Here is a 27,206-nt window from a genome sequence, read left to right on the forward strand (position 1 = left end):
GTACGACTTCACAACACCAACTGACCACCTGTACCTCTTCCCACCCATAATGAAAGAAGCACTATTAACCTAGTCACCCTTGTCGATTACCGCTGTATAATTTCTTCATGTTAATTCGGCATAATCTTTCACAGCTGGACTGGAATTGCTGACTAATAACAACATCGTAAATGATGACACATAAAGACCAAAATAACCTGCCTACTGTTCTGTTTAGGGTTGTAACTGCTACTCCATGCGGTGCACCCACTCCCACTATTCTGTTTAGGGTTGGAACTGTGCCAAGGAACAGAATTTAGAGAAAACATGTGTGCAGTCCCTTATCTTCAGCAGACAGGCTCTTTTAAGAGTCATGGAATAACTATTTCAGGTATAACCCTCGAGTCATCAAGGAGTTTGCTTATGCCCTGATGGTCACAACCAAAACGCGGGCGCTAGAGGCCATTAGCGGCCAGACTAGCGCCCACATTAGTGAGCGCAGAATGTGCAGGAGACAGCGAGTGCGCCCAAGATTAGTGCAAGTAGCATGGCAATGTAGTCAAATGGATGTTAATGAGATCATTTCCTATTTCTTCCCAGTGCTCAAAGAACAGCGCAAAAAACCAAAGCTGCCTTACCGCTGAAAAAAATAACACCAGTTCAGAGAAGGTGTTAGGGTGTTTGAAGGCAGGATTTCTCATGATGGTTTCTTTAAAATCTGCCAGTTGTTTTTCAGAAAGTTCCTTCTTATTGAACCAACCAGAACACCGAATAACAATACAAGAATATGACAATGGACAGAAACTGGACTAAGCTTCCGTCGCCCAATTTACCCCAAACATTTTACATACTTATAGGAAACAAATATAAACACACTAGTATAAAAGGCCCGTTTCTGGACACAAATGAAACGGGCGCTAGCAAGGTTTTCCTCAGAGTGTGTGTGTTTGAGAGAGAGAGAGAGTGAATGTGCGAGTGTGTGTGTGTGACAGAGAGAGAGTGAGACTGTGTGTGAGTGTGTCTGAGAGAGAGAGAGAGAGAGAGAGAGAGAGAGAGAGAAACACGCACAGGAAAAACCACTGAAATTCAATTATGTGTGGGTGTGAGAATGAGAGTGTGTGTGAGAATGAGAGTGTGTGCCAGGGGCCCCCCTCCCTCTCTCTCTCCCAGCTCCAGGGTCCTCCCTCCCTCCCAGTTCCAGTGCCCTACCAGTTCCAGGGTCCCCCCCCCTCCCTCCCAGTTACAGTGACCTACCAGCTCTAGGGTCCCCCTTCCCTTCCTCCCTGTGAGTTCTAGGTTCGTCCCCCCTTTCCCTCCCAGTTCCAGGGTTCCCCTCTCAGTTTGAGGGTACCCCCTCCCTCCCTTGAAGTTCCAGGGTCACCTCCCCCCTTCCAGGGTACCCCCTCCTCCCTCTTCATCTGTAACAGCTGTCCCTTGTTGTTATTATTTTTTGTAAATGGGGGGGGGGGGGTGTTTGGTGGGTTTCCGGGCTTGCGAAATGGGAGGGGGTGGCGAGGGGCATTGAATGTGGCAAGTGTTGCTGGGTTCTTAAAGAGAGAGATGTGAAGGGCCACAGCAAGCAACAGCTGTTCGTTTCCGAGGGGCACGCAAAGGACTGTTGTGAGAGAAGAGGTCTGGCTGGAACTGAGTCGGAAGGAGGGGGGTGGCTGGAACTGAGTTGGAGGGAGGGAGGGGGGTGGTTGGAACTGAGTCGGAGGGAGGGGGTCTGGAACACAGAGGGAGGGAGGGAGGGGGGTCTGGAACTTGGAGGGATGACTTAAATTCTGGGTGGGAGGCACGGTGGAAGGCGAGCGGCAACCTCGAGGGGGGGGGGGAGTGCGGCGCAGCGGCAGTGGTCAGACTCAGGACTGTAGTGGAGGGTTTGTGTGTATGTTTGAAATGGGGGAGCGGTGGCGGAGACCTGGGGGGGGGGGGGCATGGCATCACGACAAGGGCGGCAGGGGCAGGGCCTCGTGCTGCGGGTGATGTACCCGGAACTACGTGTCGTCAATTCAGGAGATGGAGCCTTACAGAGCGCACGAATGCTTCACGGCTTCAGAACGTTGGAGGTGCTTTTTATTATATAGGATATAAGCTGTCATAATCAAGACATCTGTTAATCTTCATTGGCCTATATATATTGTAACCTAGTTCTATACAAACTGTAGCAAATCTACTACAGACTCATTGTTCCATATAACTTGTAACCTTGTCTCATTTTTTTTTTTTTTTAACATTTGTACCCTGCACTTTCCCACTCATGGCAGGCTCAATGCGGCTTACATGGGGCAATGAAGGGTTAAGTGACTCGCCCAGAGTCACAAGGAGCTGCCTGTGCCTGAGGTGGGAATCGAACTTCCCCAGGACCAAAGTCCACCACCCTAACCACTAGGCCACTCCTCCACTTGTAACCTTGTTCTATATAATCTGTAACCAATTTACTCCAGAAGCATGTAAGCCACATTGAACCTACCAATGGGTGGGAAAATGTGGGATACAAATGCATAAATAATAATAATAATTTGGAAGTAGAGGGAAGCCCGTGCAAGCCCCTAAGTGCTGATACTGAGAAACGAATATGTGAAAGGCAGAGCAAACCCAAAAGTAAAAGCAGACATTGGTGCCTGTTTCCTGCTTTTAAATATAAGCCTTCTAAGTTAAAAAAAATTGAAACAAATATATTTAAAGGCACAGTACGCATGCCAATGCGTGCTTCACATTCAGGTTTGCCAGCGCATGTGCACAGGAGCTGAGCTTACTGCAAACTTCTTCTGCGTGTGCACCAAGCACGTCCCACCCCTTGCTTTCATTTCATAGTGCACATATAATTTGAATATCATTTCCTTTGAGCACTGGCGAGCTCGGCTTGAGCGCTGTTCCGGTGGTATGGTTTTTTGCGCTGTTGGCTTACCATGGCAGTTGTGAGCATCAGCCTGAGAATATTTAAAACGAATCAGAGAAAATTTTTCTTCACTCAACGTGTAATTAAACTCTGGAATTCGTTGCCAGAGAATGTGGTTAAGGTGGTTAGCTTAGCGGAGTTCAAAAAAGGTTTGGATGGCTTCCTAAAGGAAAAGTCCATAGACTTGGGGAAAATCCACTATTTCTGGGAAAAGCAGTATAAAATGTTTTGTACTTTTTTGGGATCTTGCCAGGTATTTGTGACCTGGATTGGCCACTGTTGGAAACAGGATGCTGGGCTTGATGGACCTTTGGTCTTTCCCAGTATAGCAATACTTAATATGGGGACCTAGGAACAGCCCTCTTGGATTTATGACATTCTAGTTTAGAAACGAGGTCCAGGGCTTGAGATTAATTCTGCCTCCATGATGGGTTGGGACTAGCTCAGTTCACAGCCTAGCTCACAGTGGGCAGTCCAAATAGGATATTGGCATTTATATGCTAATTATTTCTTTGTTTACAATAAAACTCGGGTTATTAATATGAGTATTGTGGTCTAGGGGAGACTTCATCTCAGAGTGGAGAGTCAAGGAATCAGGGAAGTTTAAGAATATCCATGGCTGCTCATGAAATTTCACAGGGATGAGAACTTATTAATGCACATTCTGTGGGAGGCGGGACTGGTAGTTGGGAGGCGGGGATAGTGCTGGGCAGATTTATACGGTCTGTGCCAGAGCCGGTGGTGGGAGGCAGGGATAGTGCTGGGCAGACTTATAGGGTCTGTGCCAGAGCTGGTGGTTGGGAAGCGGGGTTGGTGGTTGGGAGGCGGGGATAGGGCTGGCCAGACTTATATGGTCTGTGCCCTGAAGAGGACAGTACAAATAAAAAAGTAGCACATATGAATTTATCTTCTTGGGCAGACTGGATGGACCGTGCAGGCCTTTTTCTGCCGTCATCTACTATGTTACTATGGTTCTATAAAGTGTCTTAAATATTTATGTGCATGAAATTTCAATTTAATATATGTTCATCTGTGAGTTATCCTACATACTCTTGTAAAAGGTTCTAGTGCACGTTTAAACATTTTTATTAAAAGAAACACATGAAAACAATTGCCCCGCAGTGTGGCAAACACTGAAAAATCTGTCTGTGCACAGTTCTATTAAGCACTGCCCTGATTTAAGGTAAGGCTGACTTATCAGAAGTCCATGAAAGCATCAAACAGCTACAAAGTATGAATACAATAGGAATCAAGATGTGGAGTAGGAAAAGGAGATTTTTTAGAAACAAGAGGCATGGCTATAAAAAAGAAAAAGAAAAGTATATACGTTTTAATCAATATCAAAAGGGACAAATATGGAAATAAGACAAATTAGGCCACAAGAAGAAAGGTCTTCCACCAGAAAGATCATAGGAGAACCAAGGAACAGGTAAGTTAATATTTTAAGTAATCCAATTAGTGCTACAGGATTCAGTGAGCTGAGAGCAATAGGAAGGTGTTAGCAATAGTAAAACCCATGGGTGCCACCTTCTTTCATGGCTAGTATTGTTCATGCTCCTACTGGTCTACAAGCCCAGGTTCCCTACTGCCCGCTCTTCTCTTAAAAATCTCCTCATCCCTTCCTCCCCCCTCAACTCCGCTGACAATAATCTCGCTCTTCCTCCACATTCACTCCTTCGCCTCAACAGTACCCATGACTCTGCATTTAGCTACCTTGGCCCCCAAACTTTGGAACCACCTGCCATGTCTCATTCGAGATCAGTCCCAAATCCCCACCGTCAAGCAAGCCCTGAGGACACACCTCTTTGTTACATCCTTTCCCCTTCCCTTCTTTCGCACCTTTTCAATTCGTTCTATACTCTCCACCACCTCTTTACCCGCCCCGCTCTTTCCCTCTCTTTATATAGCCTCATGTTGCGTAAACCGCTTTAATGTCTATATGAAGGTCCTCAGCAGTATATCAAGTTGTTGAAATAAATAAATAAGGGCTGTACCGAATACCAAATAACGGTGTCTCTCGTCAACTGCAGTCAAATCTGTAAACATATAAGCAATTGATTATCTTCTGCAAAGAACAAACGTCACTCCTGGATGTGGTACCTGAAATTTTAGTTGCTATCCTTGTGGTGATAGGGGGTCCGAAGCCCTTCATTGTACTGGCTTTGATGGTGAAGGAATAGGTGGTTCCTGGGTACAACCCTACAAAAAGGTGATGGGTTTCATTCCTCAGCTTGAAGACTCTTCCCTTCTGGCTAGACAGATCTGCACTGGGGTCCAAGGAACCAACAGCCTTATAGGTAATCTGCAGAAGAGACAGCACACCAAAAGGAATTTGTATATTTGGATCCTGATTCAGTAGACAAGAGTATAACAAAAACAGCATTGAAGTCTTCTGGGTTGCCATATCCCATAAGCAGAAATAAATACTATGTAAGTTTAATGACATTGATGAGTACGTATGTGTGTTTGACATAGAGGTTAGGGCTGTGGTACCTGAATGCAAGGGTCGTGGGTCTGATTTCCAATGTGGGTGTTTGTGGTTACTCTTTGTGACCTGAATTGGTCACAGTTAGAAAGAAGATACTGGCCTTGATGGACCTTCAGTCTGTCCCAGTAGGGTAACGCTTATGTTCTTAGAAAGATGACATTACAGAGTCAATATTCAGCCCATGGCAGTCAATGTTTTGTTAAACGCTTGCCATCACTGGTTGAATTAGACCCAGACATTCAGTTCCGCCCCCTATCTGGGTCTTTTGCTGCTGCTGGAAGCCAACTGGCTGTGAGTGATATTCAGTGGAGTCGATACTGCAAGCGATTTAACCAGCTAGAAACAGCTCGCACTTCTATCTCATTCTTTTCAACAGTAAAAATGATTGTTTAAAAAATAAATACTGGAATTCAAGACGAAGACACAAAGGAAGGTCATATAAAAAAACTGAATCCACAATTGAAACGGACAGTACTGCACACCTGGCACATAAGAAAGAGTTGCCATACTTGGTCATATCAAGGGTCCATCCAGCCCAGTATCCTGTTTCCAACAGTGGCCAGTCCATTTTACAAGTACCTGACAGAGCCCAAAAATAGGAATATAAGAGTTACCCTACTGGGCACACATTTGGCATGCCTCTCACTCCCCCCCCCCCCCCCCCAAAAAAAAAGATAACCATTTACACTTAACCAATACATTTTAAGCTCTTTTGATTTCAATTAATTCTTGGCCTATCTTTCTTTCCCAGTAGCCTTTAGGCTGGGCCAAGCTCTTCCAGCTGGGTAGTAGGCCTCAGCCTGTACCATATTTATACAGAAGCAGCAGGAGCATGAATTTTTAAAAGTGATGATTTTTTTTCCCCCACTTAACTCCCCAAAATAGCTGAATAAATCGTTTGAATACTGGCCTTGAATAGAACAAAAAAATAAAAGTGAAAAATTGAGCAGAAAACACTAGTTTTACAGCAGGCTAGCCGACATTCTAAATGATTTAACTGGTCAGAAACGGCCACTGGCCAGTTAAATCTTTTGTTTGGGGCGTGTCTGCTAATTTTTAGTGGCACTTAACTAGTCCACTTCCAGAGCCAGGGGGCAGGGCCTAAAGAGATGGGGAGGATTATTTGCTACCCTGTAAAGGGCACCTTCTAAGAAGACAATGGAGATCTTAACAGGAAGCTGAGAAAAAAGGATTCCTTTAAAAACCACGAAGGCACTGAACCTATAAAATCTTGCATATTGCAGTACTACACTTTGATTGTATCTCCATTTCATCATATAGGCAAAGTACCTACACAACTCATATATTACAGTACTACATTTTGACCCCTGAGGCAGGCGTTGCCTTACGCCGAAACACGGCCCGTGTCGGGTCATTTGCTAAATAAAGAATTGAAGTTGTCCCAGTCTTGAAGGCCCAGTGTTGCTTTTTTGTCTGTATACTTTCTATGTATGCTGTATTACACTCTCTATTTGTTTTATTGGGTACAAATGTAACAAATACATAAATGGACAATTAACATCAATTCATTGCAATTAATTGGCTGATAAACTAATTAATTTGCACACTGATCCACATGCAAATTTCAGTACCATATATAGAATCTGGAGTTAGTGCCTAAAGCCTAGGGGATGTAGCAGTGGCGTAGCCAGACCTGACATTTTGGGTGGGCCCAGAGCTAATATGGGTGGGCACTAGGTGTGAGTAGTGTTTCTTGGAATACTCCCCATCTCCCATCTGAGCCCCACCCAGACCTCGTCCCCTTCCCCCATCTGAGACCCTCCTCTCCCCACTCCACCCCACCCAGACCCCATCTGAGACCCCCTCCCTAACCCAGTCCCCACCTACCTACCAGCTCCGTCGATGGAGGACCAGACCGATCCTCTTCTGCCTTCCGGTACCCAGCCTTAAAAAAAAGAATTGGTGAAGCGCCTCGCATCTGCTGCTCTCTCTGCCCTGCTCTGCGCTGCTGCAGCTGTAAGCGATTTGCTCGTCGGCCCTTCTTTCACTGTGTCCTGCCCTCGCGGAAATAGGAAGTTACATCAGAGGGCGGGACATAGTGATGGAAGGGCCGACGAGCAAATCGCTTTACAGCTGCAGCAGCGCAGAGCAGGGCAGAGAGAGCAGCAGACGCGAGGCGCTTCACTGATTCTTCTTTTAAGGCTGGGTGCCAGGTGGCAGAAGAGGGTCGGTCTGTCCCTCGACGGAGCTGGTGGGCAGGTGGAGACTGCGACGCCGGCGGGGTGGACCGCCCCACCTTGGTAGGAGGATGTTGGCTGGACGGGCCTGGAGGGAAAGTGGTTGGGCCTGGGCCCATCCAGGCCCGCCCGTGGCTACGCCCCCGGGATGTAGGGGGCATGCCAAGCAGTTATGCCCCAAGCTCTTAAAGTACTGTCAGTTATGTCCAAGACTGCCACATTCAGGCACATGTAACTGAGGACAGTTGCCAATATAGAATTTGTGTTTCGTGCACACATTTTAGGTGCTCTTATAGAATTAGTCCCATATCATATAAAAATAGGTCTTTTGCTTTTCTGGCACTTCTATTTGTATGTGCAGCCACTGCTCCCTCTAAGCTGAACAGGAGTCCTCCAACCACGTTGCTGCCAACAGGTGGTGGTGCTTCAATATTGTGTTTTCAATGGCTAGAGACAGGCAGGTCCTCTGGAATTCTGCAGAACTTGCCTGTTCCTCACTATTGAAAATATGACATTGAAACAGCACCACCCACTGGCAGGAGTATAGGTGGTGTAAATGGATGTGTGCAGATTTAGGTGCTTATGTATCAACTAAGAGTATTTTATAATCGGCTCCTAAATCCAGGCACCGGTTATAGAATATGCTTAGTCGGCACTGATTTCAGCACCAATTTTTTTAGGAGCCATATATAGAATCTACCCCTATACACTGGCCAAGAATATTCAGCAAGAGATACTAGTACTACTAATCATTTCTATAGCACTACTAGACGTACGCAGCGCTGTACACTTGAACATGAAGAGACAGTCCCTGCTCGACAGAGCTTACAATCTAATTAGGCCAGACAAACAGGACAAATAAGAGATAAGTGAATTACTAAGGTGGGGATGATAAAATAAGTGTACTGAACAAGTGAGTAAGGGTTAAAAGCAGCATCAAAAAGGTGGGCTTTTAGCTTAGATTTGAAGACAGCCAGAGATGGAGCTTGACGTACCGGCTCAGGAAGTCTATTCCAGGCATATGGTGCAGCAAGATAAAAGGAACGGAATCTGGAGTTAGTGGTGGAGGAGAAGGGTACAGATAAGAGAGATTTACCCAGTGAATGGAGTTCCCAGGGAGGAGTGTAGGGAGAGATGAGAGTGGAGATAGCCAGCTATTCCCCGCTGAATAATCGTGAATAGATAGTTAAGTCTATTTAACCAACCAGAAATAGTGCTAAATAACGGGGGGGGGGGGGGGGGGGGGGGGGGGAAGAGTCTATACCTAGATTTCACCACATCTTAGTAAAGGGGCCCCTTAATATTCAAATACTATAAAGGTTATCCAAAGTACATAGAACCCCATTGAACAGTACCTTCCAGCTCTACAGTACAACTAAGATTCATTATTCTTTTGCAATGCCAGCAGGCGTTGTTGTTCATTCATTCAGTGTTAACACTCATGAGTTATTTACCAATCAATTATTTTCCTCTTTCTTGCTCTACACCATCTATGTTACAAATTCAATCTGGAGGCAGCTCGATTTCAGTAGAAGTGTCAATAAAACATAGTGAGTGCTGTCCGTCACCCCATCCACATAACCTCAACCAATATTAGAGAATCCACACTTGCTTGCCATGAAACCCTCTGAATCAATCAATGCTATGCTAATATAGCAACTCATCAATTTTTTACAAAGTTTCAGAAAATCTAATTCCTGTCTTTGCTGGAAATAGGCTTTCTGAATTGGATTACTTTTGGAGGTAAATTACCTGAGAGGTGCAAAGCAAAAAGAATAGAAAAAGCATTTTTAACAAATGTTTTTTTTTTATTTATTGGCGTTTCTGAAGCTGAGACGTGGATCTACGAGTTGCTAAAAGACAAAAAAAAAACCCAAAAAACCTAGGGGCATAGACATGAAAATTTGGGACTCAATTTTAAATGTTATGGAACGCACTGCCGCGAAACTTAAGAACTATTTATGAACTAACCAACTTTCGTAAATCTCTGAAGACCCACCTCTTCAATAAGCCATACCACATAGACCAACATGTGTAAATGTAACTCATCTCCACTTTACCCATAATCGGAACTGTTTTCTTCATATATCTGCTTGTTTTAATTGTTTACTATGTTATGCACGACCTTTTCGTAACAGTGTCTACTTTCTGATCTATTATCCACCAAGAACGAGACATTGTAAGATTGTTTACTATTATGTTACGCACGATCTTTATGTAACACTAATTGTCTATTTTCTGATCTATTATGCACCAAGAACGATACATTGTAAGCCACATTGAGCCTGCAAAAAGGAGGGAAAATGTGGGATACAAATACAATCAATAAAATGTACAAAAAAGATCAATCTGATTGGTTAAATCATTTGTTCGCGGCTCTCCAGTCATTTTCAGCGGCACCTGATGCTGAAAATGACTGGTTGGCTCCATATTCAGAGGTGGCTAATTCATGGGCGTTCCAGGGGTGAAGTCGGTTTGTCATGGGTCTAACAAAAAGAATAATAAAAAATCATATCAACATAATATAATCAAATCTTTGCTTTACGCTTCTCTATCAATTAAAATGTATTGTGTTGACATTGTAAGTAGTATACCATGCCATACTTTGTATTGTTATTTGAATATTTTTACTGCTGTAATTGTCTATTGCTCATGTTCGATCTATTCTTACTGTACACCGCCTTGAGTGAATTCCTTCAAAAAGGCAGTAAATAAATCCTAATGAAATAACTAAATAAATCAAGATACCTTAGATAGGCTGGCAATGTAAAAAATGTATATTTATGTATTTGTTACATTTGTATCCCACATTTTCCCACCTATTATATAACATACTTTATCAATATACATGCAGAACACAGAAAATAAGTAGATGTGAACATACAATAATGATGCTATCCAAAGGGGATGTGGCCATGGGAGGTGAAGAAGCGGGACAGGGATGTTCCTAAAATTTGTGCGCAGTGTTACAGAGTACACCTAAATTGGTTCCGGAAATTACCCTTGGTTTCAGCAGGTCCTGGCACTCAATGCTATTCTATAATGGGCGTTCATCTTGAGAGTTCATTATAAAATTGCGTTGAGCATGGACCAAGTGGATCGATTGATTCAGCCTTTGCTAGCATATATTTCTCCTCATAAATCATAGATCAGCACGCACATTCTTGAATCTCCACTACCCCAGTTGCAAAGGACTTAAATATAAATCAACATATGCATCCAGCTTCCCCTACATCAGCACGCAACTATGGAAAGCACTACCAAATGTCATAAAAACAATGCACGACCTAACAACCTTCTGAAAATTACTAAAGACCAACCTGTTCAAAAAGACATACCACAATGATGCATCCTAAATACCAGACAACGAAACTCTACCAGAACCAGCCAAAACTGAACTCTCTATACCTGACTGCTTCAGCCACTCTGGTCACTAATGAACGTTAACGCACTGCCACCCTATTCTCACGCCAGAAATGAACTGATTATCTAACTTACTCTATAATTTACTCTATTCATTTATGTACTTTAATGCAATATCACGTTTTATGTCTCATCCCGGAAATGGCGATCGCCATTACAGCATAATGTAAGCCACATTGAGCCTGCAAAAAGGTGGGAAAATGTGGGATACAAATGCAATAAATAAATAAAGAACTATCAAAGTAGAATTCTGTTGTATATGCCTATTTTTGTATTTCTTCAATCTTTAACATCATATCTATGTTAGTTGAATGTTCTAATGTATGCTTCTAGGTGTATCATTAGTATTATGCTAACATTGCATTATATCTCTGGTATTTGAATTCCAGTGCTGTTAAACGTGTATATTTTTGATACTGTTTCATGGTAATTCTATTACTAGGTTTCAATTGACTATTTTCAAGTTTACTTAATTCATTGTATTTATGTTTATTCTTGGTTATTTTACTGTTGTTATGCTGTTAACAAAATTGTAAGTTTTATGTTGAGCTGTACCTGTCGTACACCGCCTTGGGTGAATCTCTTCATAAAGGCGGTTAATAAACCCCAATAAATATATTGAAAATGTGTAGTAGAAAAACTAGGAGGGAACCAAAGAACTTCCAGCAGCCAAATGTGCAAATATACACTTTTACTGACAAAGCACCAATGATAAAAGGCGGGGAAGCGCCTGCTTCAGGGCATTTGTGACCTCTGAAGTAGACGGTTTCCCCCCACCGAAACATGACCCCATGTTGTTCCTTTTATTATTGATGGTTTGTCAGTAAAAGTGTATCTTTCCACATTTGGCTGCTGGAAGTTCTTTGGTCCCCCTACTTTGATCCCACATAGGATGCTTTATCCTTTCCTTTTGGGTGGTATTTTTGTAGAAACAAACTACTCACTTTCCCAAGCTCCATTTTTAATTGCTGTGTGCACACTGTTCCTGCATTATCAGACTGTATCCAGCATGCACACACCCCACATCCAAACCCTAAGAAGCTTGTTCTTGTAAAATCACATGAAGCGCTATCAGCAAGCCAATGCAATGAAACATAATCTTAGGCATAAGGACGGACTGATAAATAACATGCTTTCCAGTCGAAAGTGCAGTTCAAAGCTTATCAAAAAACATTCCAAATAGTCATAACAGAAAAATCCCTCAAAGTACTGAAGCCAGCAAATAATGCTTCCCCTGCAATATTAACGGATTTCTGCCAGTGTGCTGATAGGAGGTACCTGAGTTAGTGAGGGGTTCGTTAGGATAGATGGTAAAATTAGGGTTACCATATTTTGTCCCCCAAAAAGGAGGACACATGCCTCGCCCCCACCCCACCCCATCACCCCCTTTCACATCCCACCCCACCCCACCCCCTTTCACGCCCTCCCCCCTGTCACACACCCCGTCACGCCCCCTCCCCTTACTACTGCCCTGGTGGTCTAGTGACCTCTTCGGGACAGGAAAGAGCCCTGCATGCATCCTTCCTGTTCCTCATCTCGGCGCCGATTTAAAATGGCCACCGAGAGTTGAAGTCTCGCGAGGTCACTTCAACTCTCGGCGGCCATTTTGAATCGGCGCCGGGATGAGGAACAGGAAGGATGCATGCAGGGCAGTGCTCCGGGCAGGAAAGAGGGGGCTCTTTCCTGCCCCGAAGGCGGAAGAGGTCACTAGACCACCAGGACAATAGTAAGTAAGGGGAGGGGAGGCTAGCAATCTGCCTGTTTATCCGGATCTCTGGACAAACGGGCAGGCTGGTGGGCGGGCCGTCCTATAGGACATGTCTGGGTAAATCCGGACATACGGTAACCCTAGGTAAAATGGTTCCATCATTATTTCCATATACTATGCTGATACTGTAGATTAGTGTTTTCCAAGTCCAATCCTGGGGTACCCCTTGCCAGTCAGGCTTTTTAGGACATCCACAATGAATATGCGTGAACTTGATTTGCATACACTACCTCCATTATATGCAAATCTCTTTTATGCACATTCGTTGTGGATGTCCTAAAAACCTGACTGGCAAGAGGTACTTCAGGACCGGACTTGGGAAACACTGCTGTAGGTATCACTCTACCAATATTGATAAAAGAGGAAAATGCCCTTTATGACACACTGTGGTTATATGATGATATTAAATAAAGGGGAATGAGTATTTCAGTCTCTTACTCCCACATGCAGCAATTGAATTTTCATCTTGGTTCTAAAATGCACAGAGTAAAATGAGTTTGAAGCGTTCCTGGACCAGAAAGATCAATGATTCATAATTATTTTTTTTCCCCAGCATAGTTTTTTTTTTTCATTATCCTGCTTATAATCGAAATAGAAAAACGCCTATATTGTGACCCAAATCGGGAGATAGAAGTTTATCTCACAAAAACGAATAAAGCGGTATAATCGAAAGCCGAACTTGGACGTTTTCAACTACACTCCGTCGCGGATGCGGACAAAGTTGATGGGGGCGTGTCGAAGGCGTTGTGAAGGCGGAATTGGGGCGTGGTTATCGGCCGATCAGAGATGGGCGCCTTTCGCCGATAATGGAAAAAAAATATGCGTTTGTAGCGAGAATTTAGGGCACTTTTCCTGGACCCTGTTTTTCCACGAATAAGGCCCCAATAAGTGCCCTAAATGACCAAATGACCACTGGAGGGAATCAGGAATGACCTCCCCTGACTCCCCCAGTGGTTACAAACCCCCTCCCACCACAAAATATGCCGTTTCACAACTTTTTATTTTCACCCTCAAATGTCATACCCACCTCCCTGGCAGCAGTATGCAGGTCCCTGGAGCAGTTGTTAGGGGGTGCAGTGGACTTCAGGCAGGTGGACCCAGGCCCATCCCCCCCTACCTGTTACAATTGTGCTGCTTAATGCTTAGTCGTCCAAGCCCCCTAAACCCACTGTACCCATTTGTAGGTGCCCCCCTTCACCCCTTAGGGCTATAGTAATGGTGTAGACTTGTGGGCAGTGGGTTTTGAGGGGGATTTGGGGGGCTCAACACACAAGGGAAGGGTGCTATGCACCTGGGAGCTCTTTTACCTTTTTTTTTTGTTTTTGTAGAAGTGCCCCCTAGGGTGCCCGGTTGGTGTCCTGGCATGTGAGGGGGACCAGTGCACTACGACTCCTGGCCCCTCCCATGAATAAATGTCTTGGAGTTATTCGTTTTTGAGCTGGGCGCTTTCATTTTCCATTATCGCTGAAAAACAAAAACGCCCAGCTCACAAATTGTCGAATAAAACATGGACGTCTATTTTTTGCGAAAATACAGTTCGGTCCGCCCCTTCACGGACCCGTTCTCGGAGATAAACGCCCATGGAGATAGACGTTTCCATTCGATTATGCTCCTTTATGTGTCCCAGTCTACTGAATTCAGTCTCTTTTACCGATTACATATTATAGCTGAAATCTAGGCTTATGGCTCAGTATTCCATGCTGGTTGTACAAATCAGAAGCTCAGGTAAGAGGATTCATACAAATCTTTCCGATCCTCTGAACTGATTCCATACACTGTCTGGTTACTCTGGGAGCCCTTACCACCACCTCGATGGGTGGCGGTTAACTGCTCCCCACCACACAGCCACGTGGTAAGAGTTATCTTACCGCATGGCCATTTGTTTTGAGGCATTTTACTTGCTGCGGTAAAAAGGGTCTTGGCACACGGAAAAAACAGCCCCCGTTGCTACCGTAGGACCCTTTTTCCCACAGCTTAGTAAAAGGACCCCTCAATTTTGGGTTTCTTAACCAAAGTCATGTACGGGGAAGGTGATAGATAACTGTAGAGGCATAGATCAGGCCAGGCCTGCAAACGAATATTCTCCATGGAGTTTCCCTTCGAAAATGCAGGATTATAGAGGAATGAGGGTAGGATTGTATCCATGTACTTTGCACCTTCTATGAAGCAATTATGAAGTCTGCACATGGCAGTACATGAGGGTTTTGACATGAAATCTCCACATATTTGCACTCCTCTGCCCTTGTCAAGACGGCAAAGTTATAAGAAAGGAACAGATCTCTATAGTAATAACAGGAAAGGCACAAATAGCCAAGAGAAACACACAAGCCAAAATTTAGTTACCACCATTCAACCAAATAGAGTTTGGGTTCATTGCCTAGACCCCCAACGGCTTATTAAATTTCATATTAAAATAGTGGGTTTTCAGTAGAGTCTTAGACAATTCCAATCGAAGAGAAAGAGGTAAGCTATAGCTATTCCAAAGATGAGAAGTCAAAAAGAAGAAAGCACCATTATGGGTAGACTCCCATTTTGCATGAGTGGGGATAGAGAAAACTAGTCTGCGATCAAGAGAACTAGCTGCCCTACAAACTTCCATCTGCTCCAAGGCCGGAGTAACTTTGTGCACGGTAAGTACTGATAGGAACCAGTCCGTTCTCTGCCCTCGGATGCACATTCGCATGTACTCCCTTATTCTAGAATCTTGTGCGCATTTTTACGCTTAGTACACAAAATTGTGCATGCAGGTTATAGAGTAGTGACAAATTGACACTAACAACCAATAATCATCGAGTTTTGGAGTTAATTGGCACTAATTGACCCTAATTTGCAGTTATCCATGTGGTTGCACTGATGAGCTATTCGATAATGTTAAGAGGGTGCCGAGATTTCAGCAGTGGAAAAAGTCGTTGCAAAGCGCTATGCATAGCACTTAACGCCCATTTCTGGGTGTAAACTCTGGGCATTTTGGTGTGGAAATGGGGCTATTCTATAACCCCATGTGCAGCTTTTAGGAACGCCCCTGCCACTCCTCTGGCCACACACGCTTTTGATTTGCGCATTAGGGGATTTTGGCGTGTGAGGTTATAGAATAGCATGCGAGGAGATGTGATTGGCTGAGAGAGACCTAGGGGCAGAAGATGGATGGGAGTTGGAAGACGTGGACAATGGACGTCCTCAACTGCGCTCTCCTTCACTTTTCTTGCCTGGGGTGGGCTCTCAGGAGTGGTGGCTGAGCCAGGATCACGGAAGGGAGGAACCTCCGGAGCCTTCTTGCAGCAGGCCATGGAGGGGGTGAGCGGCGCGGCGTCTTCCTTTTCACGGGCGGCAAGGGACAGCCACAGGCATAGCGAAGGTGCCATAACTTTAAAAAAAAAAATTTTATGTCCCTCACAAGCACTTCGGACACACAGATTGTTTTTTTTTTTTTTTAAGATGGGTGTTAGGCACTTTTTGAACGTATTTGGCATGCGCAGAGTAGCCAGCATAACGCTTGGCTGCTCTGCGCATGCTCGACCGGCCGACTGGCTTCCAAGGGAATAGAGAATGCAAGTGAGCTACAACGAGCAACTCATTTGCCTTTCCTTTCCTTGATACATTCCTGTTGCTTACCGATTCGCTAAGGAATCGGTAAGCAATGGGCATTAACGATTGTTTTAGTGCATCTTCCCCTCCTATTTTAACTTGGGCCCTAAGTTTTACAGGCAACCAGTGCAGTTGATGAAACAGAGGACTGACATGAATAACGCCATCAATTCTGGGATCTCGATGGCATTGCCCCTGAAATGAAAAAAAAAAAATTACCCCCCCCCCCCCCGAAAATGAAACAAAAACTCCCATAAATGACACAAGAAACTAAACAAAACAAGAACTGTGTAGCACTAACAGATGTATGCAGCATTTCAAAGACGCACTTGAGAAAGTCCCTGCTTTTCGGAGTGTACAGCCTGGTCAAAAGCCAGTCAGACAAGACGCACTTCAAGAAACAAATACCAGGCTTTCAGCTAAGGCAGAAAGGCACCCGCCTTTCCGCTAGGGATCACTTACATCCATGGAATAAAGCTGCTAGAAATCAGGAATGTGCTCAGGAACAACCCATAAAAGAAAATTTGAGGCATTGGGAGGTGGGGGTTGGGGAAGGATTATTTTCATAGCCATTTACAGGGGTCAAGAGGGATTTACACACATACAGAACATTTGGATGTTAGGGGACTTGTATCAAGTCGTTTTGACATCTTTTCTTTGCGGAGAAACATTTTTCTGATTGATTCATGGGCCTATAAGAATTATAAGAATTTTAAAGCTTAATAGGCAGAAAATGAATGTCTGTTTGGAGGATATTGACTCTTTGCTCCAAAAAAATGTTGCAGCCTCACTACAGGGGAAATTGTAAAAATTACAAATAAAGTCTAAAGTTTTAGATATAATTTTAAATTCAAAATTTTTTATTTATTTTTGTTACATTTGTACCCCGCGCTTTCCCACTCATGGCAGGCTCAATGCGGCTTACATGGGGCAATGGAGGGTTAAGTGACTTGCCCAGAGTCCAACTAACAACATTCCATGTAGAAGTCGGCCCTTGCAGATCACCAATGTGGCCGCGCAGGCTTCTGCTTCTGTGAGTCTGACGTCCTGCACGTGCAGGACGTCAGACTCACAGAAACAGAAGCCTGCACAGCCTTCTACATGGAATGTTGCTAGTGGAATAGCAACATTCCATGTAGAATCTCCAATAGTAGCAACATTCCATGTAGAATCTCCAATAGTATCTATTTTATTTTTGTTACATTTGTACCCTGCGCTTTCCCACTCATGGCAGGCTCAATGCAGCTTACATGGGGCAATGGAGGGTTAAGTGACTTGCCCAGAGTCACAAGGAGCTGCCTGTGCCTGAAGTGGGAATCAAACTCAGTTCCTCAGTTCCCCAGGACCAAAGTCCACCACCCTAACCACTAGGCCACTCCTCCACTGTTGCTACTATTTGAGATTCTACATGTGTTGCTATTCCAACATTCCATGTAGAAGTCGGCCCTTGCAGATCACCAATGTGGCCGCGCAGGCTTCTGCTTCTGTGAGTCTGACGTACGTGCAGGACGTCAGACTCACAGAAACAGAAGCCTGCGCAGCCTTCTACATGGAATGTTGCTAGTGGATTAGCAACATTCCATGTAGAATCTCAAAGAGTAGCAACATTCCATAAGAATCTCCAATAGTATCTATTTTATTTTTGTTACATTTGTACCCCGCGCTTTCCCACTCATGGCAGGCTCAATGCGGCTTACATGGGGCAATGGAGTTTTAAGTCTGGAAGATCAATGCCCTTGCTATGAAATTTAGCTTTCGTCTTCGGCACTGCCTCCATTATATGCAAATCTCTTTCATGCATATTTCATTGTGGGTATCTTGAAAACCTGACTGGCAAGGGATACTCCAGGACTGGACCTGAGAAACCCAGCTTTAGAGAAATACTGCTTAGTGCTGATCTTTTCTGGCAACCATGTTTGAGCGTCATTTATAGAATTTCTCCCATGACCCCTAACATTAGGCACCAGCAGTGGCGTAGCAAGGGGGGAGGGAGGGGCGGTCCACCCCGGGTGTCAGCTTGGGGGGGGGGCTGCTCCCTGCCAGCTCTCCCCCCTGGGTGCAGCATGATAACACCCCCCCTCGGCACATCAACACCCCCTCCCCCGACCAGTGCCTACCCTCCTCAGCTCCCTCCGGCTCCAACCAGCTCCCGCACCCTACCTTTAAAGAAATTTCGGAAGCCGTGGAGAGGCGAGGCGCAGCGCCTCGCGCCTGCATGTAAAAGCAGCGTGGATCCTCATCGGGCCTTCCCTCACGCTGTCTGTCCCGCCCTCCGCTAACGCAACTTCCTATTTCCGCAAGGGCGGGACAGACAGCGTGAGGGAAGGCCCGATGAGGATCCACGCTTCTTTTACATGCAGGCGCGAGGCGCAGCGCCTCGCCTCTCCATGGCTTCCAAACTTTCTTTAAAGGTAGGGTGCGGGAGCTGGTTGGAGGGAGCTGAGGAGGGTAGGCACTGGGTCGGGGGGGGGGTGTTGATGCGCCGAGGGGGGTGTCATCATGCTGCACCCGGGGGGGGGGGGGGGGTCAACAGCGAACCGCCCCAGGTGGCAGCCCTCCTTGCTATGCCACTGGGCACCAGGTTATAGAATGAAGGGGAAATTGACGACCTGAAAAATCGCCCTTCATGGATCAGTTAATAATTTGCACAGGCTTCCACAGTACATTCACTTTTAGCAGTGTGTTAGAGAGGTGTGGTAGCCGTGTTAGTCCACTTTTTAAAGGTAATCAATAGAAAGAAAACAAAATAAAACATGGAAAAGAAAATAAGATGATACCTTTATTGGACATAACAATACATTTCTTGATTAGCTTTCGAAGGTTGCCCTTCTTCGTCAGTTTGGAAATAAGCAAATGTTGGTAGATGACAGTATATATAAGTGATATAAATATAACTCTCAAGGTAATTTTGCCAATTACCTTCAGAGTTATATTTATATGACTGGATTTGGTACTCTCTTCCCTTTCATTGGTAGTATATATATAAGTGAAACATCAAAGCATCTCCCCCTACGTTCCTACCCGTAACCTCCGCTCTCAAGACAAATCCCTCCTTTCAGTACCCTTCTCCACCACCGCCAACTCCAGGCTCCGCCCTTTCTGCCTCACCTCACCCCATGCTTGGAATAAACTCCCTGAGCCCATACTCCAGGCCCCCTCCCTGCCCATCTTCAAATCCTTGCTCAAAGCCCACCTCTTCAATGTCGCCTTCAGCACCTAACCACCATACCTCTATTCAGGAAATCTAGACTGCCCCAACTTGACATTTCGTCCTTTAGATTGTAAGCTCCTTTGAGCAGAGACTGGCCTTCTTTGTTAAACTGTACAGCGCTGCGTAACCCTAGTAGCGCTCTAGAAATGTTAAGTAGTAGTAGTAGTGACAGTCTAACAGGATGGGGGTGGATAGGTGAGAGACAGGAAGAGTCGGGTGGATGAGGGACAGGGAGATATGCCTGGAGACAGAAAGGTGACAAAGCAGTACAATTTTATGGTTTATAATGGGCTAGAAAACCCAGATCTTTGTTAAGTCCTGTCTGGTGGTGTCAAAATATTTAATCATTCTGACTTCAAAAGTCTTACGTTCCTGTATTGTTTTAAAGTTCCCTTTCAGGATTCTTACCATGAAGGAGTGGCCTAGTGGTTAGAGTGGTGGACTTTGGGCCTGGGGAACTGGGTTGATTCCCACTGCAGGCACAGGCAGCTCCTTATGACTCTGGGCAAGTCACTTAACCCTCCATTGCCCCATGTAAGCTGCATTGAGCCTGCCATGAGGGGGAAAGCGTGGGGTACAAATGTAATAAAAAAAAAAAATCACTGGTACAGTGTTCTGGTTTTAGTGTGTGTTAGAAAGAGGCACTTCTGGCAAATGTGTTTCGGCCAAGGAGGAAAACAGAATGCATGCATTCAATGATATTTTTTATTTACATTTGTACCCTGCGCTTCCCCACTCATGGCAGGCTCAATGCGGCTTACATGGGGCAATGGAGGGTTAAGTGACTTGCCCAGAGTCACAAGGAGCTGCCTGTGCCTGAAGTGGGAATCAAACTCAGTTCCTTAGGCCCAAAGTCCACCACCCTAACCACTAGGCCACTCCTCCACTGTTGCTACTATTTGAGATTCTACATGGAATGTTGCTATTCCACTAGCAACATTCCATGTAGAAGTCGGCCCTTGCAGATCACCAATGTGGCCACGCAGACTTCTGCTTCTGTGAGTCTGACGTCCTGCACATACGTGCAGGACGTCAGACTCACAGAAACAGAAGCCTGCGCAGTCTTGTACATGGAATGTTGCTAGTGGAATAGCAACATTCCATGTAGAATCTCCAATAGTAGCAACATTCCATGTAGAATCTCCAATAGTATCTATTTTATTTTTGTTACATTAGTACCCTGCGCTTTCCCACTCATGGCAGGCTCAATGCGGCTTACATGGGGCAATGGAGGGTTAAGTGACTTGCCCAGAGTCACAAGGAGCTGCCTGTGGCTGAAGTGGGATGTGATAACCTTGCACCCCGACTTTGAGTTGGAGGATATGGAAAGCGCAGCGACATCAAGTAATTTAGTGCATTTCCAGGCCTGAAACAAAAGACAGCCAATGTTTAATTTTCTGTGGTGCATCACTCCTGTTGTTGCCCAGCAAAAGGGCTTGCAACAGCTCAGCCTCCCCACCAGCCTTCAGAGACAGATGATATGTTTGAAGCCACATGATGAAGAGACGTCTCGACTCAACGTAAATTATTATTAGTATCTGTTTGTTTGGAAAGCACTTTAGTGGGTAGGTCGGAAAATGCCTCATAACATAACATACAATCAAACTGAATTAAACTGTTCAGAAAACAGCAGTACCAAGGCGAATGGGAACAAAGCAACCACCGCACCAAAGATTAGCAGCTCTTGTAACAGCAAATTATCCCAATGGATGTTAGGGGACTTGTATCAAGTCGTTTTGACATCTTTTCTTTGCGGAGAAACATATGATTAACAGGGCAAAAGGTAGAAAGAATCAATGTGCTGTTATAAATTAAACAACAAAGGTAAGTGGATCCACGATAGAAAAACAAGCCACAAAATTTGGTATTCTGCTTGCCACTTTCTGGATTCTGCTTGACAGCAGGAAAAGATGGACCTCAGGTGATCAATATTCAAGTCAAGGTATCAGAGAATATAAAACAGGCATTTTGTCTTGAAACTGATACATTCACAGCAGGGCAGAGCATTGTACCCACCAAGTCAGAAACCGTTAACTAAAACAGCGCCAGTTAAACACAATGCTGGATTTTCAGGTAAATATTGAAGCACCTCTTAGCTTGATAAGATTCCCACGTGCCCTACATTTGAAGTATTTCAAAAATGCCCATGCATCGTACTTCTGATGTTGATGGAGGAGGAGGAGAAACTTAGAGGAAAGAGCAATGGGTCGAAAGTCAGGGAAACCCAGTTTATATCCTGCCGATGCTCTTTGACGTTAATTCTATAAAACCGAGCAACGACCAGAACATCAGCACATGCTGGTATTAATGCCGATATTCCAGCTCCACAGTTTTCTATAAATTGGTGCCAGAAGGTGATGACGTGTGGTTTGAAAGTGGTGTACTCATGGATGGATTCTGGGCAGAGCATGGACAGGCTGCACAACAACATGCATAAATTATAAAATACAGTAATATCTCGGTTTTCATTGATAATCCGTCCGAAAACAATCGGCGAAATCCGAAACCGACGAAAACCAAGGCAATTATTTCCATATGAATATATATATATATATATGAATATATATGAATATTTTGACACCCAACAGACAGGACTTAACAAAGATCTGGGTTTTCTAGCCCATTATAAACCATAAAGCTGTATGTCTCTGTTGATCACCCTCCCCTCACCTATCCACACCCATCCTGTTAGAATATCAATGATATGCTTTGATGTCCCCATGCATACCTCCGACCCACCCCCATCCTCCCACCCTGTCAGACTGTCAAAGTAATGCTTTGATGTTTCTCTTATATATACTATCTGCTACCACATTTGCTTATTTCCGATCTGAGGAAGAAGGGCAACCTTCGAAAGCGAATCAAGAAATGTATTAAGTTATGTCCAATAAAAAAGGTATCATCTTATTTTCTTTTCCATGTTTTATTTTGTTTGATTTCTATTGATAATCTTAAGAGTGGACTAACACGGCTACCACACTCCTCTACATATGAATATAAAAAGCACAAAAACACTGGAAAGCAATGGAATTGTTTGGCGCGAGAAACGCCACACTGAGAAGGAGAACGCGTTTTTGCAAAATTAGCAGCGAGGTCATGAGGAAATCCGAGGCAACCGACAAGATCCGAGACAAATATCTCGCGGAAAATATCAACGAAAACCGAAACCGATGATAAACTAAGTCAACGAAAACCGAGGTATTACTGTACTATAATATATGCTAATTTAAGCACAATTTTTGGCAATCTGGATGCCAGCATTTACATCAGCTCATGGCTGGTGCTAAATGCTTAAAATATAGGCATGTATTTATTTGGATTTTGCTGATACCTTTTCAGGAGTAGCTCAAGGTGAGTTACAGTCAGGTACCTGTCCCTGCAGGGGCTCACAATCTAAGTTTGTACATGAGGCAATGGAGGGTTAAGTGAACCATGACCATAAGAAGCAGCAAAGGGAATTGAACCAGTCACCTCTGGATGTCAAGACCGGTACTCTAATCACTAGGCCACTCCTCCTTCCTTATTTGCCCTTCTGCACTAGCTTTCTATAAAGAAAAGAAGACGCATAGGCACCGACAAGCAATGCACTAACTAGAATTCCACCAAGGATGCTCACCCTTTGCAGAAGTGTTTTTCTAGGCTGTAAGTCCCTAATATTGAAAAGACTCCAGACTACCCAGAACACGGCGGCCAGACTTATTTTCGGCAGATCAAGGTTCGATAGCGCAACACCTCTTTGAGAGAAGCTTCACTGGCTCCCCATCAAAGAAAGAATTAATTTTAAGGTTAACACAATGATTTACAGGATATTACACTGAGAAGCCCCTACCTACATGAATAACCTTATCGACCTCCCAACCAGAAACAGTTTGACGTCTTCCCGTACTTACCTTAATCTACACCTTCCCAACTGCAAAGGTATTAAGTACAAATCCTTTTACGCATCCAGTTTCTCCTTTTTGGGAAGCCAGCTTTGGAACACTCTACCAAGATCCATCCATACAATCAACGGCCTTTTGCCCTTCAGGAAAGCATTGAAGACCCATCTCTTCAAGAAAGCCTACCCTAACGATTCAACTTAACTAAAGGCTGCCCACATGATTCTTACCGACGATTGTTATACATTGACCATGTTTCCCATTATCCTTATTGCTATCCCATATCTATTCCTCTCCATCTTCCTACGCCTACCTCCTAGCGCTCATTTTCTTCTACACCTAATTCCTCCTTTGTTCAACTTACTTATCCATTAACCCCATTAATATTACGTTTACCACAAATTGTATATTCTTCTTATGACTTGTAATTTTTTATATTGTTACCATGTAAGCCGCATCGAGCCTGCCATGTGTGGAAAGCGGGGAGTACAAATGTAATAAATAAATAAATAAATATGAGCTTAACCTGGATCTTGTGCCCAACGGAACTGGATTTACACCTGCTGAAACCTGCAGTAATGCCAGGGTCAAACTTAGTCGCAGATATGACATTATTTTATAACATTGGGGCCGATATTCGGACCATTGTTTGCCAAAACACGGCCATGTCGAGTCATCAATTGTCGAACCACGGATGCTGGTTAACATTATCGTGTATTAAAGTCTCTTTTGTTCTGCATTAGACTTGTCAGTATTCTTGGGGGGTGGGGGGTGGGTTGCCTCACTGTTTTATCCTGTTCTACATCGCATAGGGATTCTTTTCCTTCTCCTATATACCACATTAGTAAATGGTTCCCACTGCATAAAACAGAACTTGTGTGATAGTTCCCGTTAGTAAATCTAGCTCATAAGCTCCCCAGGAGCAGGGAAATTCCGACTGTGTAACTCACCTCTAGCTAACAATGAAAATGTGTGTACTTAATATGCATTTCAATGAATAAAGCCCCATCAGGGACACAAGGGAAGATGAATAACATTTGTTATTAATGGCAGTAATATTCTCTAACAAGTGTTAGGTAGCGTATGGCTCAGAAAGGTAAGATAATTTTGCCCACAGCCCTACTGAGAATCACTGGCAGATCTTAGACCAGAATGCAAAAACCTTTTGTTTCTCTGTCACAGACTAATGTTGGAGCGTCAGTGTACAAAGTGTTAGGATAAATCTTATGTTGCAAGATGATTTTATTTCTCTACATGTTAACATTTTGGTTCAATGATCACTGGGAATTTGCTTTATAACATGCTGTGTTGTATATTTTTTAGCAGCTACACAATTATAAGAACTAAACTGCAGTGGTACTCTAAACATAGCTTCAGTTTCATTATATAGTGATGGTTCTCGATGCCTGTCCTCAAACTTCAGACTGCTCTAATTTAATGTCCCCAATATTTAAGTACCATGGTCAGCACTGGATTTACCGTATTTTTCGGACTATAAGACACACTTTTTTCCCCCCAAATTTGGGAGGAAAATGGGGGGTGCGTCTTATAGTCCGAAGGTAGAGATTTAGCAGGCCGCCCTCCGAGTTCGGGATCGCCCTCCCTAGGGTTACCTCCCCTCCCCCCGGCCCTGTCACCACCTCTGCCCTTACTCACATGATCTTCCCTGGTGGTCTAGTGACGTCGGGGCAGGAAAGAGCCCCCTCTTTCCTGCCCAGCACGCTGCTCTGCATCCTCCTGTATGCTGCCTGTGACAGTCTCGGCGAGATTCAAATGGCCGCCGAGAATTGAAGACTCACGAGGCCACTTCAATTCTCGGAGGCCATTTTGAATCTCGCCGAGACCGTCACAGGCAGCATACAGGAGGATGCAGAGCAGCGTGCTGGGCAGGAAAGAGGGGGCTCTTTCCTGCCCCAACATCACTAGACCACCAGGGAAGATCGCGTGAGTAAGGGGAGAGGTGGTGACAGGGCCGGGGGGAGGGGAGGTAACCCTAGGGAGGGCGATCCCGAACTTGGAGGGAGGGCGATCCCGAACTTGGAGGGAGGGATTCGGACAAGACGCACCGGAGCACCTATGTTTTAGAGGAGGGAAAAAATGCGTCTTATAGTCCGAATTTTTTTTTCCTATTTCCCTCCTTTAAAACCTAGGTGCGTCTTATGGTCCGGTGCGTCTTATAGTCCGAAAAATACGGTAATTGCTGGCTGTGGTGTTCAAGTCTCTAAATGGACATTCAGTGCTGCTGACCGATACCCAAATACTGTAGCAGCACTAAAAATCTATTTGGGTAAGCTAGAACAAACATAGTAAGATAGTAACATAGTAGATGACGGCAGAAAAAGACCTGCACGGTCCATCCAGTCTGCCCAACAAGATGAACTCATATGTGCTACTTTATGTGTACACCTGACCTTGATTTGTATCTGCCATTTTCAGGGCACAGACCGTAGATGTCTTGCCCAGGACTAGCCCCGCCTCCCAACCACCAGCCCCGCCTCCCCCCACCGGCTCTGCCATTCAATCTCGGCTAAGCTTCTGAGGATCCATTCCTTCTGAATAGGTAACAAAAACTAACGGAACTTACACTCAGTAAATGTCACAAACTCTGTTTCAACTGGAGCAGTGATGATCCCAGATCGGCTGCCACCCGGGACGGATCTCCGATGCGCCCCCCCCCCCCCCGGCGCATCCCCCCCCCCCCCGGGTGCATTTTTAGCTGCTGGGAGCAGCCGCATGGCTCTCGGCACCACTGGCTTCCTGCTCCCTCTGCCCCGGAACAGGAAGTAACCTGTTCCGAGGCAGAGGGAGCAGGGAACCAGCGGAGCCGACAGGTGCACGGCTGCTCTCTGCACCCCCCCCCCCAGCAGCGTGCACCCGGGGTGGACCGCCCCCACCGCCCTTGGTACGCCGCTGAACTGGAGAGTGAGAAAAAGCCTCTGTTAATCTAGCACCATAATGAAACAGTGGGGGAAAAGACCACAGATGACTGTGGTACCCTTATGGATGTCTATCAGAATCGAAGCATCCAAGCCACAGTTCACAGCTTCTATCATCGGTCATTAAAAAAAAACCCAACCATACCAGTGAATTATTTTCTCTTATGTACATCATTTAAGTGCAAAACAATTTATTATGGTGCAACCAAAATTCATCTAAAAAGTGTGGAGACAGTAGAATAACCCCATGTAAAGGGGAACAAAAAGTTGAACTTAAATGGCTGTCTCCATCAGTAAGATCCTGGTAAGCTAGAACAGCCATATTGCTGTCCTGTAACTATCTGGGTAAGAGAGCCGAGCGCCGTTCCTCTCTAAGCTGAGCGGGAGTCCTCCAACTACATTGCTGCCAGTAGGGGGCGGTGCTTCAATACTGTGTTTTCAATTGCTAGGGACAGGCAGGTTCCCTGGAGTCCTACAGAGCTTGACTGTCTCTGGCTATTGAAAACATGATAGTGAAACAGCACCCCTCGCTGGCAGGGCTCTAGTGGAGGTCTCCCATGGTGGCACTGAGTATCAGCAGTACCCAGACAACTTCTGGCTTCATATTGACCCTGGCTCTGGACCACCCCCGGCACTTTCAAGACAGTGGCGTAGCTACGTGGGGCCATGGGGGCCTGGGCCCCTGTAGATTTGGCTCTGGACCCCCCTGTCGACGACCCTCTGGACTCCCCCTCCCGCTGTCACCGTCGGCTACCTTTGCTGTTGGGGGGCCCCAACACCCGCCAGCCGAGGTCCTCTTCTTCTGGTGCAAGGCTTCGTTCGGTTTCTGTGAGTCTGA

General features: G+C 45.0%; 1 protein-coding gene across 1 annotated transcript in view; it reads right to left on the minus strand.

Annotated features, from left to right (window-relative positions):
* PTPRT (protein tyrosine phosphatase receptor type T) overlaps window positions 1–27,206 on the minus strand; it is a 708,336-nt gene that overhangs the window by 236,533 nt on the left and 444,597 nt on the right. The window contains exon 9 of the mRNA XM_030212174.1: window positions 4,982–5,183. Coding sequence (XP_030068034.1) covers window positions 4,982–5,183 — 202 coding nt within the window. The remainder of the gene's footprint in view (window positions 1–4,981; window positions 5,184–27,206) is intronic.

The sequence above is a fragment of the Microcaecilia unicolor genome, chromosome 8 (assembly GCF_901765095.1).
Source record: "Microcaecilia unicolor chromosome 8, aMicUni1.1, whole genome shotgun sequence".
NCBI lineage: Eukaryota > Metazoa > Chordata > Amphibia > Gymnophiona > Siphonopidae > Microcaecilia > Microcaecilia unicolor.